This window comes from Prinia subflava, assembly GCF_021018805.1.
Source record: "Prinia subflava isolate CZ2003 ecotype Zambia chromosome W unlocalized genomic scaffold, Cam_Psub_1.2 scaffold_33_NEW, whole genome shotgun sequence".
NCBI lineage: Eukaryota > Metazoa > Chordata > Aves > Passeriformes > Cisticolidae > Prinia > Prinia subflava.
Window position 1 is genome coordinate 1,329,615 of NW_026960610.1, and position 21,103 is coordinate 1,350,717.

Genomic DNA, 21,103 nt, shown 5'->3' on the forward strand with positions numbered 1-21,103 from the left:
AATTCTTGGGCATTCCACCTTCCTCAAGTATCTTTAGAGCCTCAGGAGATCGATCTCCTTGGTTCAGTAAGAATGAATGCTTGTGTTAAATTCACATATGCAGGAAAAGAACCATTACCGTCCACAGATGTTTCTCCCCATAACTAAGTGTATAAGAATCAGACATCTTGGTGCAATTATACTTCCCCAGTGCCTGCATGGTCCCTTGACACACCTTTACAGTTACCACAAGGGATATTTTTAATTTGTGGAGATAGAGCTTGATTCACTATTCCATCACATATCAAAGGTGGTCCATGTAGGAATTGAAGGCTTAGTTTGCTAACACCAAGTACAAAAATGATTAAAGACCATAGATGCAGAGGAAAAAGGTTTATCCATCAGTGCAATCAGACTGTAAAGATGATTTTGAAGCTTGGGGTTTTGGGAAAAGATTTGCAGCATCTTTACTTCTTCTCCCACTTGCCTCTGCAGTAGCCTTAAAGCAATTGGATAGATTAGGATGCTGGTTAAGTAAATAGACCAATGCTATTTCTCTCGCACTGAGTGGCTAGTTAGCAGATGTCAGACGTAAGACATGCATCTCTGCAAAACAGAGCAGCAATAGATTTTCTTTTGCTAGTGCATGGACATGGGTGTGAAGATTTTTATGGAATGTGTTGTATGAATCTGTCTGATCATTCAGAATCCATTCATAAGAGCATACAGCAATTGAGGGAAAGTGCATCTAAGATCAAGGTTGATGATGGGACACGGTTAGATAACATATCTGATAAATGGAGTTTTACATTGTGGTGGAAAGAACTTCTAAAAATAGGCATGTATATATTGATTTTCATCATAATTATACTGATAATAGTGCCTTGCCTGCTCCAATGTGTACAACAGATGATTGACAAAGCTATCAAGGGAGTATTCTTGGTTCAAAAGAAGGGGGAATTGTGGGAAATCCAGGCACAGAAAATTGTTAAAACCTTGTGCATGCAGGCCCAAACATAGAAATGAATACAGGGTTCGACCTGAGGCCTTGGAAAAGGCTTCCGGATTTAGAGACCATAAGCAAGAATGTGGATTTGTAGTTTAAGCAGAAACATGTTAAGCTAAGTAGTGGAAAGTTTTAAAGCTTTAAAGTGTAGATATAGAACTAATTACAGAAATAGTAAAAAAGTTTTAAGGTGTAGCAAGTAGGTTTGTGTGTCATTATATGATTGATTAAGAAGGTCCACATTGCAGCAAAAACATGTAAGACTAATTAGCTATTGGTGTGAAAGTAGAAACAATCTTTGTGGCAGTAGTTTATTGGCTAATAAACCTTTAAAAGACCTTGTAACCTGTGGTCTTGTGACCACTGACCATGGACTACTGACCTCTATCTCATGCTGTGAAGACCTTCTCACTCCTTCATGAGACTGTAGCAATAAATCATGCTTTGAAACATATCTCAGTGGTCCCGTCTCTCTTGCATAAGCTTGACAGTTTCTTAGCGATAGATGGGAAAAAATTCCATGAGAGAAAGAAGCAAAGGGAAAAATCCTGAACCACAACACAATGTTACTAGCCATAGATTTATAGGGGCCCCTCTGGAGCAGCAGAGGAGAGCTACAGGTCTATATAATTGATTAGAAAGGGAGGAAGAAGAAAAAGAAGCAGAAGAATCAGGTCAGAATCAGAGAATCAGAGGAGGGGTAATTTTTTTAAAAATGCCTCCAGCCTGCTAATTCCTTCAGTTGTCATTCTTTGCAAAAAAAGTGATAAATGGAAAAGAGCTCAAATCTGAGATGGATGCTCTCACCCTGACCTGTGTCACTATGCTTTTCTGTATGCCATCTAAAACTGCATTGCCTGTTCCTGACTGCTGTCTCCTAACACCTGTGCAACAGCATGCCATCCTCCAGGTGTCTTTCAGGAGTTGTGCCTCCAAAGCACATCCTCCCCTGTAAATGCAGATTCTGGATTTTTTTTTTCCCCCAGAAATAGCCAGCTGGGTTGTGGAGGTTGATGTTATTTGTTTGCAGTGCATAACTAAAGCTACCTAAGAAATCAGAGCAGCAGGGTTACAGCCACCAGCAGCCTTGTGCAGGGCAGGTTTTATCTTTTCTTAAGTGGAGATTTCATTAGCACCTTGAGTGTTCCTGCTTATGCTGATACTGCCAATATTGCTTGCACCACTGATGCTGATGCTCTTGCAATAGAAGTTTTTTACATGTTTGGTGAGAAGTATCTTGCAAAGTAGTTTTTAAAAAGAATCATGAATTCCTCACTATGTAGCTCTACTTCTACCTTAATCTCTTTTTTCTCCTAATATGATAAATTCTTCTGAGGTAGTATGTGATGTCTGTTTTCTATATGATTTGGATGGTGATGCAGGTAGGTGCATGCACATGTTTCTATACTACCAACCCTATGACTGCTTCTGTGCCAGAAGCAGTGGCTGTGGAGGATCAGGATCCTCCAAGGGTGCCTCTGTTGTATGATGCATGTTTAACACTTGAATTTTCCAGGCATTTGTATGTCCAGATCAAGAATTAGGAATTATACTGAACTGATTGCTGCCACATGTTTTCAAACTGCAGAGCACTACCTGCAATGTATCGTGCAGTTGTGCAGCATATATACCCCAGGGATGCAAAGCTAAATACCCTGATTAAGAAACATCAGAAGGATGTTGAATGTACGCATTATAATGTCGCCCTAATGGCACATCACCTTCCCCCACCCAGTCCCCAGGTCTCTGTTGTGGCAGGATCACCAGGATCAGTGTTGTAGGAAGAAGGAGCGTTGGACAAGAGACCAGGAAGAGCGTTTGCGGTGCCGGGATCCTGACGCCTTCACCTGCGTCTCCCCCGAGCTCAGCCCTCTTCGTCCCCCGGCCCCTGCGCCAGGGAAAGACGTTTTGTTCTTCTTGTTTCCTTCAGCTTCCTCCTCAGCTCTTTTCCTTTGGTGAGTCGCTCCGACCACTGTGCTTGCTTTACACACTCCACCACTGGCAAAACCCCACCCTCCGCTCCCCTTAGGACTTGAGGGTAGGGGAGGGAGGGGACGGGGCCTCGGCCGCTCTGCGCTGTGGGGTGGTGCTGACGGGCTCGGCAGCCGCTCTGCGCGGCGCTCAGTTGTTCCGGTTGTGGAGGAAAAAGGAAGTGACGCCGCATGCAGAGCCCTGTGGCCTCCTGTGACATTCTCTCTAGCGCTGGGGGTGCAGAGAGGCTTCCGCGCGGCTGAGACCCAGCTCCTTCCGGCCGCCCGTGCCCTAGTTGTTACTCCCCGGGTCGAGGCTAGGAGGGGCCTTGCGGTGTCCAGGTGAGTGGGGCTGGCGCGGCCGGGGCTCGCCCACTCCACGCTTCTGTAGGGCTGGGCCGCCTTGCCTCAGCCGCGAGGGCGCCGGAGCCGTTGCCGTTAGCTCGGTTGCGCGTGGGCGGGAGACAGCGAGGCGTTACGGGAAAGGCGGATACTGGCCTCGCATTCCCCCCACCCTCCCCCGGGGCTGGCGGGGGCGAGAGGGCACACTTCAGCGGCCTAGTTCTGTCGGGAAGGCCTGTGCCGTGTATCATCCGCGCCGGCCGAGGGCTTTTCAGGGAAACGTGGGAGCCTGTTGGGAGCTTTCAGTACTGACCACCTCGGTAATAGTGATCTCCATCATGGCCCGGCCCAGTACTGGGACCGCGGGATCCAGCCTAGCCGCCGCTTTTCAGCTCTAACCTTGCCTGGAGTCAGCGGATGAAAGCCTCACCACAGCTCCTGGAAGCAACTTGGGCCACTTAGTCTTTCCTTGGGCATCTGTAAAGTGCCGTGAGATCGTGTTAGCTGTTTGGAGAGAAACCCTTTGAAAAACAAGGGATGTAAACTGCTTCAGTTTTATGTTTCTCTAGTTTTTTTGCTTCTGTGTTTACCTTGTGGGAAGCTATATTTTATGTGGAAAAAAGTTCCAAATTGTTCGTTCCTTATCTAGCCTTAGTTCTCCTTGAGCTCCTAATATCTAGGTTGCAGTAGTGGCTTTGAGCAACACAGTCATCCGTGGACAATGTAAAATTTAACTGTGCTACTTTTTTCTTTTTAGAAGGAAAAAGGCAGTCTGAGGAGACTTGGAATAATTTAACTATTACCCCAATTCAAATATTGAAACTTTCTTTGCCTTTCTTTTTTATTGTATTTTTGTATTAGTTTGTTAATAGCAAAACAAGGCAAATTGTCTTAAAGTTTGTAGGTACCTTTGTGAAACCATAACTAATAATTTAGTTAAACAAGGTCTTGGTTGTAACTAGTTACACACTTTAAACCAGCACAAAGTACCTAACTGTTTCAAAGGCTGGAAAAAAATCTTGTCTATAGAGATTCTATGGCATAAATCAGTCCTGTTTGGTATTGTGGTTTGGTTTTTTTTTCACTGTCAGGTAATTCCAGTTTTTAAAAATGAATGAGTAGTAAATATTTGAAACTTTGAGCATCTCTTTAAAAATGTAAAATTTCTCTTAATTCCCACTCCCAAAGATTTTATTTGGTTTTAAGTCTCCTCTGGTACTTGTCAAGACCATAAGACCAAATTATAGTTTCACTTATAGGCAAGGGCTAGCCTATTGTCAGTTTTCAAGCTAAAGTTTTAAGTCCAAACAGTAATAGCTCTCCCCTTAGAACAGCAAACAAACATTGAATTTAAAATGTTTCTCTTAAAGTATCCTACGTTGCTAAAGTCTATTAAAAATGTAATGTTTGACCTTGAGATGGAAACTGAGTGTAGTACTGTTTTGAGGTCTTCATCTTGTGGTTGTTCTGCCTTAGTTAACACCTGTAATGACCATTTCTATGATATAAGAGCTGAAATTCATGCAGTCACAACAGCACAGCTTCTCCCGTTACCCTGGAAGAGGGTAACATCACTTTTGCAAAGCAAATAGGTTTGTAACAATCTCTAAGGAGTCATTAAGTTACTTGTTATGTGTTTTCTAAGCCCAAATATCTTGCCCCCCCACCCCTCACGTGTGATACCAAAACAGTGAGATGCAGTGTGGAGAGCTCAGCTGTCTGACAGCAATCATTTTTAAGCATAATTTTCTGAATATTTCTTACCTCTAGTCATCTAGCATAGTTTGATGCTGGCAAAAGAAGCTTCAAAGGTAGTGATTATGTGGCTGCTAAAGGCTAAGAAAATAGTGCTTTTTGTGGTTCATAAATACCAGTAACACTGGTATTCTGTGCAGGGAATTAGGAGGAGGGACTGTGGGGGTAATGGAAGATAGTATGTGAGTTTGGGCAGCTGGTATTTATGCCCAAGTATGAGGATAACAGTTCTGACTAATTTTTAAGCACTTCATTTTTTAATATAATGTGTCAACTATTTCTCTTTGCTCTTTAGCCTAGTTGTTGGTTGACATGAAGAGGTGCAATGAGATTCCTGAGAATATAGGAAGAGGAAAGTGACTGTAGTCTTACACATTCAAGCGTATTATGTGTATTGCAGTACAGCCTGGGCATTTATGCTTTTGCTCAATAAGCGCATGCAGTCTGCCTGCCTGGTAGAAATTTAAATGCACAAACAACCTGGGAAATGAGTGGATACATTAAACTGAGTACTGTGAAGGGAGGGAAAAAGGTAAGGAACCTGATGCCAACGACAAGGCAGTTAAGAAAGGTCGAAAGAGTGATCATAACACACAGAAACTAAGCCCTGCTCTAACTGATAAAAGAGAAATAGGAAGGATTTTGTGTGCATTTCACAAATTAGCAGATCACACTGACAGTGTGGAGGAGGTGAGGATTAATCAGGTAAAATAAGATTGAATTACCAAGAGTAAATAATGGAGAATCATGATGGGCTTTGAACAGTAAATGTTAGGGAGATAAGTGGATCCAACTTGATCTTATAACAAGACCAAGTTATATACTGAGATCTCATTGATATAACTTGGTCTTGTGAGTGAACTGGTGATTGGTGGCCATCTTGACCACAGTGACCACAAAGCAATCGAGTTTAAAATCTCTGTTGCCAGGAGGAAAAGTGCCAGCAAAACCTCAACCCTGGATGTGAGGAGAGCAGATTTCAGGCTGCTCAGGGAACTAGTGAGTAAGGTCCCCTGGGAAAACACTTTGGCAAGTGCTGGGGTCCATCAGTGCTGGTCACATTTTAAACATTACCTCCTAAGGGTACAGGAGAAGGCAAATCCTAAATTACAGAAGTTCAGCAGGCAAGGCAGAAAGCTAGCTTGGCTGAACAGGGACCTTCTGGAGCTAAGGCAAAAGAATAAATACTTGTATTTGAAGACTCAGGCTAGCATTTTTGTTTTGATGTATGTGGATTGTGGATTTGATGTTACAGTGAGACTTATGTAGCGTCCTGCACAATGCTCTTCTCCTTTAGTGCTTAAAATTTTCCTGGAAATGAGCAGAAAAAACCAGACCTAGAATGAATAAGTGGTTTTTCTGGCTATGTTTCTGCTCTAATGTCTTGTTTCATGGTGCTTGGTCATTAGCATTTCAAGACTTATTTAAGAGAAGGCAGATTTCACTTCTATTCATCCAAAATGGGTAGAGGCCAAGAGACTCTCAGTAGCAGAGCTGGAAATAACTGCCAGACTTTATAATATGAGCTGTCTGCATGATGAAGCAATTACCATTTCAGTAATTTGTTTTTCATTGGAAATAATTGCATTTCCATAATACCAGTTTGAGGTTGATGCTCTATGTATTGTACTGTATTACTGTGTAATAGTACTGTCAAACTTTCTGAAGTAAAAAGAAGCAACTTGTCATGATAGCCAGGTAAGGTTAAGACAGTGCTGTTCTTTTGTGTTGTGGCTTTCTTATCAGCTGGTAATTCTCCTGACTCTTCAGCACTCTCCTGATTCTTGCTCTCTTGGAATGCTAGCTCTGGCCAGAGGCAGTTTTAAGTAATCTGGCAAAAGAAAAATTTTAGGGGAAAAATGTTGGTAAAGAGTAGATCAGGGAGCTGTTTATGAATTCCATGTACTTGTGGCTGGAAATAAATGTAAGATAAGGGGAGTTTAGAGGCTGTCTCCTAATGAAGTTGAATAAAATGCTGGTAGCCTGAGGCCTCCTCATGTTTAATAAGATGTCTTTTGGAAATGAAGTTGTCATTGTGGGAAAGAATGGGCTTATGGGTAGCAGTGCCCATGAGCTGAATTACTGATAAATACAATTAGAGTTGTCAATAGATGCGGTTCCTCCAGAGCTGGTAACACCTTTTAATCAGCACTATGCAGAATCTGTGAGGAGTTATAAAAAATATTTATTTGAGTATTGTTTTTAGAAAGCCATAAAGGTGAAGTTTTATTTTCCATGTTTCCACTTACTGTTATTAATAAGTCATCTTAAAGGCAATTCACAGGCTTTGAATCCATTCACTGTAATAAAGAAAATCCAATAATTGTTGAATAGCATAAAACTCAAGTAGGGAAATATATTGAGTATCTTGCCAGAGTTAATTTCATAAGCCCTCAATTATTAGCTATAGACCTCACCTCAGTTTAAAGTTGGATTGATAACATACACTTGATTTCCTTTTTTTTTTTTTTTCAAGATTTAAATGTTTTTTCTGCTTTTTTAACACCTGTAGTGGATTACACTGTTTGTATGGAACTCATCAAGCTACAATATATAATACAATAATACAATAATAACTGTTGAATGAATGGAATGGGATTTAATCAATACTCCAGACTTGATGCTCTTTTTTCTTTTATCTCCCCTTTTGCTGAGGAAGTTGTATATATTGTTTATGTCTCCTGTTGCTAGTTATTACTTTTATTCTTAAGAAAGCTCTGCCAGCTGAGCCACTTTTCCCTAAATGAAGACAAATAATGCAAAAAGTAATTTTGGGGTAATTGGTGTGTTTATTTAAGGATAAGTAAGGGTTTTTTTGGTAGATCTTTTTGTCTTTGTTTGGGTTTTTTTCCTCCTATCAGTACTTGCATGGTACTGCTGAAAACTACCTTTTCATTTTGTTTTGCTCTTCTTGTAGCTAGTAGCTTGGTATCCTATTACATACTGTGATCTAATTTCTATAGTCAAATATATGCAAAATATATGTATGTCATGGGAAAGAAATGTCTGTTTCCTTGTCTGTTATCTTCTTGAAGCAGAAGTTGAATTTTTTCACCTCTGCCAACTGGGAGTAAATACTGTAGAAAGTATCTGATAGTAAAACCCATGTTAGAGGCATTATTCATAACACACATGCAACTGGCTTTTGGCCTAGTCAGTTCTGGTTTTTTTTTAAATACAAAAACTAGCTTTTGATCATTTGTTGAACCAACTTGTGTTTGCTTCATACTATTTTTTCACCTGTTTGTCAAAAGCTTATTCTAAATTAACCCTCTTCTGCACTGTCCTTTTTCTCTACCAGGCTTCCTTCTTCTTCCATGACAGACTGTGCCACAGTCCCTATTATTCTTCCAGTGCTCACAGACATTTGTCTATGGCTGTGGCATCCTACAAGAATTTTATCTTTTTTGTTTGTGCTGGTTTCAGCTGGGGTAGAGATAAATTTCTTCACAGTGGCTGGTATGGGGCTGTGTTTTGTGTTTGTGGTGAACACAGGGTTCATCATATAGAGATGTTTTATTATTGCTGAGCAGGGCTTACACAGAGCCAAAGCCTTTTCTACTTATTGTGCTGGCAAGGGGGCTGGGGGTGCATGGGAGACTGGGAGGAGACATCTGGGGCAGGTGACCCCAACTGACCAAAGGGATATTCCAGACCATATGACATCATGCTCAGTATATAAAGTGGGGGCAAGAAGGAGGAAGGGGGGGACATTTGGAGTGATGGTGTTTGTCTTCCCAAGTGACTTATGCGTGATGGGGCCCTGTTCTCCTGGAGATGGCTGAACACCTGCCTGCTCATGGGAAGCAGTGAATTAATTGCTTGTTTTGCTTTGCTTGTGTGCATGGCTTTTGGTTTCCCTGTTAAACTGTCTTTATCTCAACCCAGGAGTTGTCTAGCTTTTACCTTTCTGATCCTCTCCCCAGTCCCATGAGTGAGAGAGCAACTGTGTGGGACTTGGTTGATGGCTGAGGTGAAACCATGACATTGTTGCATTAGTTTCTTAGGAAAGCTCCACTAAGGAGAAGAATGTTAGGATTTGTAAAGATATAGACTGAAAGGTTAGGTATCTTGAGCTAGCTGTGCTCTTGAGTATGGTTCAGGGGTACCGGTGAGCTTTCTTGGTTAGCAGGTAGCATGTTGCTTCCAGTGAAGCTATACTTGCTTACTGAGTCCTGAAACCACTGTCACAAGTGCTTTCTTCTTTAGGAGCACTTTGGACATGTAAAGATTGTGGTATTGATTGTTAGTATTCTGGTGGATGCTGAAATCAATTGGTACCTCATTATTGGTCAGAAAAGATCAAGGGTTTAGTGGCAAGAGCAGCCCAACAGCACTTGGTATCTTGCTGTCAAATTTTCATAATTTGAATGTAACATGACTTTACCTTTAGTGTATTGATACCATTTATTTTTCAGTAGTATGCTACTGCAAATCCATGTTGCAATATTTAGATTTTATTCTATGAGCTTAATAATTAAAGAAACAAATAAATAATGTTAGTGGCTTGTGGATGAGAAAATGACTTGAGGTGAGGGTTTGGTTGGCTTACAGCTCCTTTCCAGCCTTTCTGTAGAATTTGGGCATGTCACCTGTTCTCTCAGTTGGCTAGACCATATGTTCTGGTTTCAGCAATGATAAAGGTAATTTCTTCTCAGTAGCTGTTACAGTGCTATGTTTTGGATTCAGTATGAGAATAATGTTGATAACACAATGATGTTTTGGTTGTTGCTGAGTAGTGCTTACCCAGGTCAAGGACTTTTCAGCATCTCATGCTCTGCCAGTGAGGAGGTGCACAAAAAGCTGGGAGGGAGCATAGCTGGGACAGGTGACCCGAACTGGCCAAAGAGAGATTCCACACCATAGAATGTTATGTCCAGTATATAAACTGGGGCAGTTACCTGGAAGGGGGGCTAATTGCAGTTTGGGGATGGGGTTTGGCATCAGTCAGTGGGTGGTAACTGTATTGTGCATCACTTGTTTTTCTTGGGTTTTCTCTTTTTTATTTACTATTATTATTCTTATATTTAACTTTGTTTCAATTATTAAACTCTTCTTATCTCAACCCTCAAGTTTTACTTTGGATTCTCCTTCCCATTCTACTGGAGTTGGGGGGGTGGTGAGCAAGTGGCTGCATGGTGCTTAGGTGCCAGCTGGACTTAAACTTGCCTTTTTCCCAACTTGGAAATGAAACTCAAGATAATTTTAGTAAGGAGGTGATATAAAAGTGGATCTTTATTTGAAGGCCTTCAGGGGCAGTTATAGAAAGATGTCCACAAAAGCCCACCCACACGGGGTGAATACAGTTTTTGTAAGTTCACCAAATCAGCATTACTGACAAAAAAGCACCAATTAGGGGGACAAGTGGTAATGCAATTCCCCCGTCACGTAAAGCCCCTTCTCTGGAGCCCCCCCTTCGGCACTAGCTGTACTTTGTCCACAAAAATCTATCTTGAAGAGTTGTTCTCAACTTTGGTAGCCAGGAAGAACTAAGATAGCATAGGAGTCTTGTGCCCCCCCAGGGCTTGAAGCTCTGGAATTTGTCTTTCTGCTTAAGGAAAGGCCATGGAAAAGTACTGGGAAAAGTAGTCACTAATACAATAGGCTACAGAGCTACAAATATATGTTCAAAGAATACTGAGAACATAGAAAAAAAAAAGGCAAACACCAAAATGGCATCAAAACCACACACTATAAAATGAGCAAGTTACTGCTACATGCCAGGAAGATACCGGCTTAAAGCTAAGACATTAATTGGAATTGAATGAAAGTATTTTAAGCTTTAAAATACCCGAGAGTTGGCTTTGTTTATTTCCTGTGTTTATATGCATAAAAAGGTCTGATCATAAAAAATTTACAAACTGTAGTGGCTTAATATCTTGTAACTCCTCTTCACCAAATGGCTGTCATAAGTCCATATCACTTCTAGTTCAGTGCCTTGAGCTCTTAGCTGTAAGAGGTGGAGAGATGCTGGTGAGTTGCTGTGTGAGCTACAGAAGTGCCCATAAGACAGCCGAGGTGGTTGTAGTGTCAGTTAAATAGGCAGCACTGTTACTGGAAAGGAACATTGCAGAGAACCTGACAAAACAGCTCTCTTATCTGCTGAGTGTCAGATATCAAGGGTTGTGCAATTTCAGTGCGCTGTTTTGCAAGATCAGGTGAATCTCCAATGCTCTCCCTTGCTGCAGGCCTTTGTCTGCTGTCTGTTGGGAAAAATGCTCACCTTGCTGTCCTTCTGGACCCTGACTGATCTCATGCTAAACAAGTAAAGCTAAGAAAACAACATGCTAAATCACACAGTATTATATAGCTCTATGTAAGTCATTCTTAAAACCTACTCATTTAAGCTAGACAATTAATATCTCTCAACAGCCTGAAATACTTAATAACAACCAAGGCAATTGTACATTGTCATTTTAAGTGTTACTGAACTGATTAATAATAAAGAATACCTAGCTTATATGATGCAAACCAGCTCTTTTTCTCAGAAGCTTATTACCAACATATTTCCTCATAACCAGAGTCCAACAGACCACTTCTTTTCCCTGCTTACAACTGTATCACCTTCTTAAGCCTGTTCTAGCAACTGTGCAAATGAAAAAGCACACTATCTGGGTAATGAAGAATTGATTGTAACACAGAAGTCCACTTCATAGAATCTTCTCGAATTGTCTTCCTTTCCATTAAAAGCCAACACAATTCAGTGAATTCACCAGTGACATTCTTGTACAAATAACCCATACGGATATTGTAGAATCACAGAATGGGTTGGGTTAGAAAGGACCTTAAAGTTCATCTTATTCCAACCCCTTTGCTATGTGCAGGGACACCTTCCACTACACCAGGTTACTCCAAGCCCCATCCAACCTTGCCCGGAACGCTTCCAGGGATGGGACCGCCATAACTTTACTGGGAAACCTGTTCCAGTGCTTCACCACCATTACAGTAAGGAATTTCTTCCTAATAACTTATCTAAAACTCTCCTCTTTCAGTTTAAAGCCATCATCCTATGCCAAACAGCAAAATGTCTAAATAACTAAAAACTAATTGATCCAAATAATTAGACCTTTATCAGAAAAAACTAATCGGCATCCAAACAAATGTAGAAATATAAACACTCTCTGGACCTCTCAAATGCTGTCTTTTGGACTTGTTCATACCCTCCCCAAGATTGCATACATTCTATTTTATTTTCTCATAAGTGTCACACATATCCATGCACTTAAAAAAACAGAAGTGTGACCAGCACTCATTTAAGTGAACTCAAGACAGCTGACTCAGCTCTGTGTGAATGTGTGAACACAATGCTCTAGAGCACTTTTTCATAACACTAATGAAACCAGGGTCCCTACATGGAAGCTGGAACAGAGCAACGCATGATATGACCAATATGGTTACAACATATGTTCTTCCCTTTATTCTCGAAATGGCTGCTTTTATACAGTGCAAAATAGTTTACAGTTCTAGGTGCTTTCTAATTGGCATTCAGCATGAGAAAGAATGCAAACAATCTTAGCTTAAGGCAGCTACTGTGAGTCTACACTAACTGTCCTATCTAAAGCATGCACACACCTTAACTTAAATTCTAACTGCGCCACAGGCTTATCTACTTTCACACAGGCGTAAGACTGAGGCCCAGCAGGTCCAAACCCTAGGCCCAGTTTGGGATAGCTCAAACTTCATTCCACGACACATCCTGCTCCTGCTACAAATTCCCTCTTCTTCTTTTTGAGCTATCCAAACTGGCTCTGTGGCATGGCTGGCTACTTTTTGCATACTCTGTTACAAGCAAAGCATAATTTGATTCACCCAGAGAAACCCCATTACCCCAGCCATTAAAAGCAAAAAGACAAAAGCACAGGACTTGGTTCCTGCCATTCACCTGTTCGCAGGTTCAAAATATCAACTGCCAAAATCGTCTGTGGTCTCTTCTTCTTCACTGCATGGTGATGTATCATGACTGCAGGCTTCTCTGTTGCTGCTGGGATGGTTGACGTTGCCTCCTGTCAACGCAGCTGCAATGATGTGTCCCTGTTTCTCTATCGCGTCTTGCATGGCTGTTGTGAATGCTGCTGTTTGGTCGTCTTGTTCAGCTCTGGCAGCTTTTACTAACATCTCATCGACCCGACAGCCTTGAGGAAGAAAAGTTAAAACAGTTCTGGTATGTGAGTTGGCATTCTCAAAGGCAAGGGAATGAAATAGATGTTCTTGCACTTCTGCAGGTAAATCCTGGGCATCTTTTAAAGCTGCAGACAAGCAATCGATGAAGTGACTGTACGGCTCTGTAGCTCCCTGCTTAATATTAGCATATGGTGCAGGCCTTTTCTTGTCTGGCACCAGTAGTAAAGCCTTGTTGGCCAATGCCTGAGACAGCTAGTGGATTTCAATTGGAAATGTCAGTTGTACATTAGTAGTTGCGTTAGGACCCTGTCCTATCAACATATCTGGCTGGATTCCATAAAATGGGTCTCCTACTATCTGATGTTTATTAGCCTATTTGGTGGCTAAGCATCTCCATTCCCTCTCAAAAACAAGAAATTGCGAGGGTGTCAATAGCAAAGATGCAATGCTGGAACAATCTGCTGGACAAAGGAGATCAGCAGTAAAAATATATTGTATGATATTTTTGGCTGCTTCAGACCTAATACCATGATTTGTGACAGTATTTGGCCGATTGTAAGACCTTCCATTTGTGTGGTTCCCATTTAGCGTGGTTTTGTTCTATTATGACTGGGCAGACAATGGAATTAGCAGCTTTAAAATCACCATCTAAAATAGCTTCTTTTAAAACACCAGCCCAGTGTTTTTGAATTGGGTCTGTTTGGGTGGCAGGCAGAGCCATCTGCTGGGCAGCAGGCGGCAATGCCTGCTTAGATTGCAGAGAAGGGAAAGCCGGTAAATTGTGCATTTTTTGTGGAGAAAATCTGGATGCTGCAATTGTTTGCTGCTCAAGTTGGCTCTGGCGATTAGAAAGCTCGGCGAGTCTAGTTATTATTTGTTGTAATTCATCTGAACGCCGTGCTTTTTCTTGTGGCTGGGGTGTGCAACGAACATCGGGCTCAGAACCCTCTCCTTCTGAGTCAGATTCTGGCAGGGGGCAATGGGTTGGCTGTGGGTGGGTGTCGGGCTGCGCTGGTGCTGGGTGCGGTGGCATGGGAAGGTCGGACCGGACCGGGTCCGAGTTTCCAGAAGTAGCAATGGGGGCCACCATGTTTGTTTTGGTCACATGTGCTGGTGACATCAGCTTGTCTTCCGGTGAAGGGAGAGCCGGCTCCGCCCCGCTCTCGGCACCGCCCCGAACTCTGCCTCCCTGCTGCGTCACTTGTGCCCGCCCTGCTCCACCTTTGGCCCCGCCTGCCTCCTCATCTTTCACCACACCCCCTGAGCCTGGCAACTGGGGCTTTTCCTGTTTGCTTTCATTCTCTCCAGGAGCCGATGAGAGCACTTCTGGTGATTGGCTCACATGGCTCATGGCTGTATCCATTACTTCACGCAAAGAGGAGCACACAGGAGGTGCATTCCCTTTCATGGGATGTGTGGAATTTATACCAAAAAACCTCGCAACTCTAGATGGTTTTTTAAGCTCTTTTGCCTCGGAAGGAGGCACTCCCTGATTGGATGGGGGGGGAACTGCTCCCTCTAGAGCTTGGATGGTGGCTTGGGCTGCTCGCCGTTCAGCGGCGAAAACTTGCAAGGCATTTATCAACTTTTTCCAAATCACGCCTAACTGTTGCCACCTTACTTTCTTTTCCTTGCAAAATAGCACAGTCCCATAATAATTCACCTATTTCCTTCCGTTCTGCTTCACTAAAAAGAAGCAATGGCTGGTTTAGCTTTCCTTTTTTCTTGGCCCATAGGGTTAATTGCTCTATATCAGTTTCTTTTATTTTCTCACCCCTTTTAGAGACAATGGTTGCGAGAAGCTGCATTGCCACGTGAAGTTCCTTCTCCATTTTTTACTTTCAGTTCCTTTCTTTCACGCACGGCCGCTTACCTCTCCTTTCCACTGCGTGCCGCTGTTCCCCTTCAGGTGAAGCAGACAGACGACGCTTCCAGCCCCAGCTCTGTGAGCTCGGCACCCCTCCGTGGCCAGTTCGGATATTCGGTACAAATTTTGCACACTGAGCAAACCCAAGCGCAGAGTTTTTCACCGCATTAAAGCGAAATTCATATTTAAATGAAAAATTAAAAATTCAAAATAAAATCAAAATAAAATCCACATTAAAACGTAATAAAATCAAATCTGCATTGAAGCAAAAATAAAAAATGGTCCCTGGTCCAGGCACCAGAATGAAACCAGGGTCCCTATATGGAAGCTGGAACAGAGCAATGCACGATACGACCAATATGGTTACAACATATGTTCTTCCCTTTATTCTCGAAATGGCTGCTTTTATACAGTGCAAAATAGTTTACAGTTCTAGGTGCTTTCTAATTGGCATTCAGCATGAGAAAGAATGCAAACAATCTTAGCTTAAGGCAGCTACCGTGATTCTATTCTAACTGTCCTATCTAAAGCATGCACACACCTTAACTTAAATTCTAACTGCGCCACAGGTTTATCTACTTCTACACGGGCCCAAATCTGAGGCCCAGTTTGGGATAGCTCAAACTTCATTCCATAACACATCATGCTCCTGCTACAGATGTTGACCAGATATAGTGTTTGAAATTTCTAGTCCCTGTCCTGCCATCTCACTGAAAATATAATTCACTGATCACTATGAGGGGCCAAACCAGCATGGTTTGAGTAAAGTTCCTACTTAATAATGAAAAAAAATCTTATAAAAACATTGTAATTAGACCGTTAGCAAGGTGACAACATGTAGATGAAACATTTTTTTTTCTGGCTGATAGACCAGAGAGATGGAAAAGCGAGTACAGGTGTTCTTATAGTCCCTTTGGAAGCTGCTATGTACATGATATTTCCAAGTAGGATATTTGTGAAAAGTCTCTAGTTCACTTTGACTGCCCTTTAGCTTCTTGTCAAGCTCTTTTTTTTGTTCTCTGGGCTAAAAGGCTGAATAGTGGAGAAGCTGTTCTGCAGTTATTAGTATGAATATTTAAATATATTTCTTTTGGCCAAACTAATACTCTTTTGATATGTGTTTGAACAACCAAATTTTTCCTTGCGTGTACATTTTAAAATTCTTAAAAAAGCTGGGAGTTGCTCTAGCAGGTACAATACAAATCTCACTGTATAACTCTTGGTTAGTCATTCAGTCATCAAATCTGTCTTTTACTTACCCATGTAATAGAAGAATTATTTGGTAATGAAGATTTTTTGGGTGAAATACATAGAAATAGTGATTTTATTACAGTATAAGGATGTATTTGTCTTAGAACATGTGTACTCATTTGGGTTTGTTGATGCTGTGCTGTGGCCTTGGAAATAAATTGGTTCCTACATTAAATTACTATATCTGAAAATTCTTCTTTTAGGTTGCTTTCAAGAGAGTTTTACTCAGTATTCAGAAACATTTTTTCTTGATATGTGTGTTCCTTTATTTTACAGTATGTATTTTATTCCTCTTTTTGTTTTTTTGGAAATAAAATGCTTTGCTGTGTGTTAGGGGGTTTTTTCCTTATTTAGCAGACCTGAACTTATCTTTCTTGTCTTGTCTGAGATTAACTAACCTTTCCTTCCTTAACACTAGTGTTTCTCTCCCATAAGTATTTTCATCATTCCCTTGCACCATACAGCATTTCATTCATTAGCCCAAAGGAAGCATGAACTCTATTTTAATATTCTTTAAAAATGAAGTTTCAAGGTGGGTTAGGGTGGGCAGGACAACACTGAGCTTTTCACAGCACCTTTTAGAATCAGGGAAGTAGCCTCATATTGTGCTGCAGATGGAGAAAAGGAAACAGCATTCAATTACATACGTACAGTTACAGGAAGCTTGGGATGGATTAGGAAACTGATGAAGGATTGTTAGGGTACTGAAAAATCTTTCTGAGCCATCTGTGCTTTCTCGGGCTTTTCAAGTACTAATTGCCCTTGTCTGCAGAAATGCATTTTTTAAAAGCAGTAGATTAAATATTACTACTGCTTTTTCTCATCTACACTTTTTTAAAGTGCTGTAAATTTATCATTTCTATACTTCTAAACCCATAAATGGTTTGTTCCATACCATTTGTCTGTTAGCAAATGTGTGGAATGAAAGACCTTTATTATATGTTGAATTACAAGTGAAAATTTAGGTGGAAGGCTGTCCAGTTTCTCTACCCCTGAGGTCCAACCTGGGCTAGCTGTAGACCTCAGAGAGGATAGCTGGACAAAGGATCGAAGGTAAAAGACAGAGGCGCACTTTCTCTTCTCGGGATACGTCCCACAGTTTATTATATGGAACCTTCTTATCCAAGTCTGGAGAAGGGAAAGAGGAAGTTCTTCTTGGGCAGGGTAACTTTATGCCCTTGGGAGAGAGGGAAGGGGGCGGGGGATAGGACCCTTAACCAGTGGGAATTTGACCCAGGGGGAGGGGGCACAGGGAAGATCAGGTTAAAGGGAACGCACAGATCCATGGGAAGGTACAATACATATTTAAATCACCCAGTGCAATATATATCAAAAATGAGCTAACCTACTTAGTGCAATACAACAGAAGGCAAAGTGTAACTAATGAAGGTAAGATGATAACTGGATAACTGTTGATCTCTATAAATTTTCCTGAAGATGCTTCAGGTACTCTTGGGTTGATAGCATACACGTTATCAATCAGATAAACAGCTTGTTTTTTATATTTGCACTGAAGCAATTACATTTATTAAATTATAACTTGATGTAAAATGTAGGATACTGGTGTGGGTGGATACTGTTTCTTGCTTGCAACTCATACTATTTGATGCTGTTTCCTGGCAGATTTGAGAAAAACGAGGTAGCCTGTAGGTTCTCATATAACCAGGACTTGTATGGGAGACACTCAAGGACCATTTGAATGGTGTATTGGATACTCCTAAAAAGTCTTTACATGACTCACTAGGATCCCTGGTTGTTCTCTGCTGAGAGCAAATCTGTGTTATACCTAGCTAATGCTTCTAAAGGCAATGACTATAGCTATTGTAAACTCTGTCTCTGACAATTTATTAGCACTTCATGGCATTTTTTATAAATATTTGGTACATAAAGTCTACTGGCAGACTGGTTCTACTGGGAAAGAAAGCTGTTTGTAGTCATGGTCTGTAATGTTCAGCAACTGCTCAGTTTCTTTGCAAAGTGACAGGATTTCTCCTATGTCTCGTTGGTACTGTAAGTTTTCAAATTGCCATTTAAACTTTGTAATATAATTTATAAGGTTGAGGTCCTGTTCATCTAAAAGTAGATTTCTCATAGATATGGAAACAACTATATTCTGGTCTTGATGGGTGGATGACTACCAAGTCTAGGAATTTCAGGCTGACATTGTTCATAAGGACTAAAATTCTGCATTAAAGTATATTTCCAGTTCTAGGTAAAAAAATTTAGCATATGTTGCTTAGGATATGTTAAATTTTATAAAGTAAGACTTCGGAAATATTTTTATTTTCTGATCTGTAGTGATTCACCTCACTAGAATAATCAAATTTAATGTGACTCCAGTACCATCTTTCATAGGTCTGTAAAAGGAAGAATAGTTTGGTGTAACACAATGAGTTCACTAGGAAAAAGTAAATGAAAAAAACAATGATACTTTCCTATAAAGACAGGCTGAGAGAGTTAGGGTTGTTCAGCCTGGAGAAGAGAAGGCTCTGGGGAGACCTTAGAGCACCTTCCAGTAGCTAAAGGGGCTACAAGAAAGCTGGAGAGGGACTTCGGCAAGGGGGAATGGCTTCAAACTGACAGAGGGCAGGTTTAGATTAGATATTGGGAAGAAAGTTTTGACTAAGGATGGTGAGGCACTTGGAACAGGTTGCCCAAGGAAGTAATGGATGTCCCATCTCTGGAAGTATTAAAGGCCAGGATGGGACTTTGAGCAACTTGGTCTAGTGGAAGGTGTCCTTGTCCATGGCAGGGGGTTTGGAATGAGATGACCTTGAAGGTCCCTTCCAACCCAAACCATTCTAGGATTCTATGAACATACTGTCTATAACTGAAAGCAATGTGTTGTTTAGGTAATACTGTGAAGAGCAGAACTGAGTTATTTGGGTAAATTATTCTTCCTCTTCTGTTCTTGTTAGGCTGCTGTATTGCTGAAGACCTTACCTAGTTCACCCTGTCTTTCAGACCATGTGCTCCACACTTTGAGACCAGGAGGACCTTGGTGTTCTGAAATGAAGATGGAGACAGTGGGAAAAGCAGAACTTGTTCATTCAGAAGTTCCACCAAAGACTTCTGAAAAGCAAGAAACTGCTCCTGATGAAGATGGACCTATAGAACTCGAGACACAAACTCAGAAAGACAACATGCACGCTGCAGCAGACTCAGCGGTGCTTTCTTCAATGCCTTGCTTACTGATGGAACTGAGGCGAGATTCTTCAGAGTCTCAATTGGCATCTACAGAGAGTGATAGGCCAATGGGTGGTCGAGTTTACGAGAGTGACTCTTCTAATCACTGCATGCTTTCCCCTTCCTCCAGCGGGCATTTGGCTGACTCAGACACATTGTCTTCTGCAGAAGAGAATGAGCCCTGTCAAGCTGAAGCTGCTGTAGAGGGAGACCCTTCTGCCATGTCTGGGGCTACAGTTAGGAGGAAATCCAGGAGATCCAGGTCTGAAAGTGAAACTTCAACAATGGCTGCCAAGAAAAACCGACAGTCTAGTGATAAGCAGAATGGTCGAGCTACCAAGGTAAAAGGTCATCGAAGTCAAAAGCACAAAGAAAGAATCCGGCTCTTGAGACAGAAGCGGGAGGCAGCTGCTCGCAAGAAGTACAACCTGCTGCAGGACAGCAGTACCAGTGACAGTGACCTGACGTGTGACTCAAGCACGAGCTCATCAGATGATGATGAAGAGGTTTCAGGGAGCAGCAAGACAATCACTGCAGAGATACCAGGTAGAGGATGTTTTTTAAACTGAACTGTAACACATCTGACATCGTTTTTCATCTGTCGTGCTAAATTAGATGAGTGACACTTGAGAAAAACCAGGAGAACTGCAGCTCTGTGTAAATTTGAAGACTGCAGTGTAATAAGACATGGGCAAGTTTTATAATCTGTGCTGAGGTTTCAGATCACTTTTGCACACCAACAAAGCATAGAAATGGTAAATTGGAGGAAGGACTATCTTTGAATTCTGGAATTTTCAGATCTTTTCATTTGTAAGCCTAGATAAGCTCTTATCAGTGCTGTCAAATCCCATTAGATGGTGAAAATCTAATAAATACATTCTGAAGATAAATAGCCAGCTTTGCTTTAATATCTTAAGACCACAGATTGGCAGCTGTGTTTGAAATACAGTATACCTCTTGCCTGTGTTACAGTAAGGCCCTGTTCATTATTGCACTGTGCTTTCAGCTCTATGTTTCAGTGCATGACAAACCTGCTTAGCCTTATTGTAAGTTCTTGCAGATTGCAGCTGGTCACCTATTTTAGGATATAAATATGAATTTATTTATGTGGGTGCCCAAGCTATATCCACACCTAAATTTTCAACATCCCTAGACAAAGCTGTTACCATTTTCCTATGTCATAAGGATCTATAATTTCTATATTTTTAATTTTCTGACACATCTGTGTTAAGATTATAGGCAGCAAATTATAGGGGCCTTCTCATCATTTTATTAGCAAAAGAAACATTAATTCTTCACGTTTTTTTGTCTAGTGAGTCTTTGGTATTTTATTAGCTCAAGTGCTGTGGACAGGATTTTGTGTGAAAAATTATTTCAGCATATTATACCACAGAACCATCATCATATGGCAATCAAAAATAAAATCACATAAAAATAAACTTTTTGGTTTGCCAGTTTTTACTAGATTACATGCCTTCTTGTATTAAAAGTTGTAGTGTTGGGTTTTTTTTGAGATAAATATCAGCTTACATAGGGCAAGAAGATTTAAAGGAAAACCGCAATAATTAATCTTAAGTTGCTGAACTAATGTTTGCTAGATAAATTAAAATATTTGCAGCAGATTTT

The 21,103-nt window shown here is 41.2% G+C and overlaps 1 protein-coding gene across 7 annotated transcripts in view; it reads left to right on the plus strand.

Annotated features, from left to right (window-relative positions):
- Positions 1-2,381: 2,381 nt before the first annotated feature.
- LOC134565139 (protein ARK2N-like) overlaps positions 2,382-21,103 on the plus strand; it is a 72,304-nt gene continuing 53,582 nt past the window's right edge. For 2 of the 7 annotated variants that reach the window (XM_063424586.1, XM_063424588.1), the window contains exons 1-2: positions 2,399-3,297; positions 19,256-20,023. In XM_063424586.1, coding sequence (XP_063280656.1) covers positions 19,303-20,023 — 721 coding nt within the window. In that variant the 5' untranslated portion in view covers positions 2,399-3,297; positions 19,256-19,302. Of the gene's footprint in view, positions 3,298-19,209; positions 20,024-21,103 lie in introns of all 7 variants that reach the window. The other 5 variants (XM_063424587.1, XM_063424584.1, XM_063424583.1 and 2 more) reach the window with 5 other exon arrangements.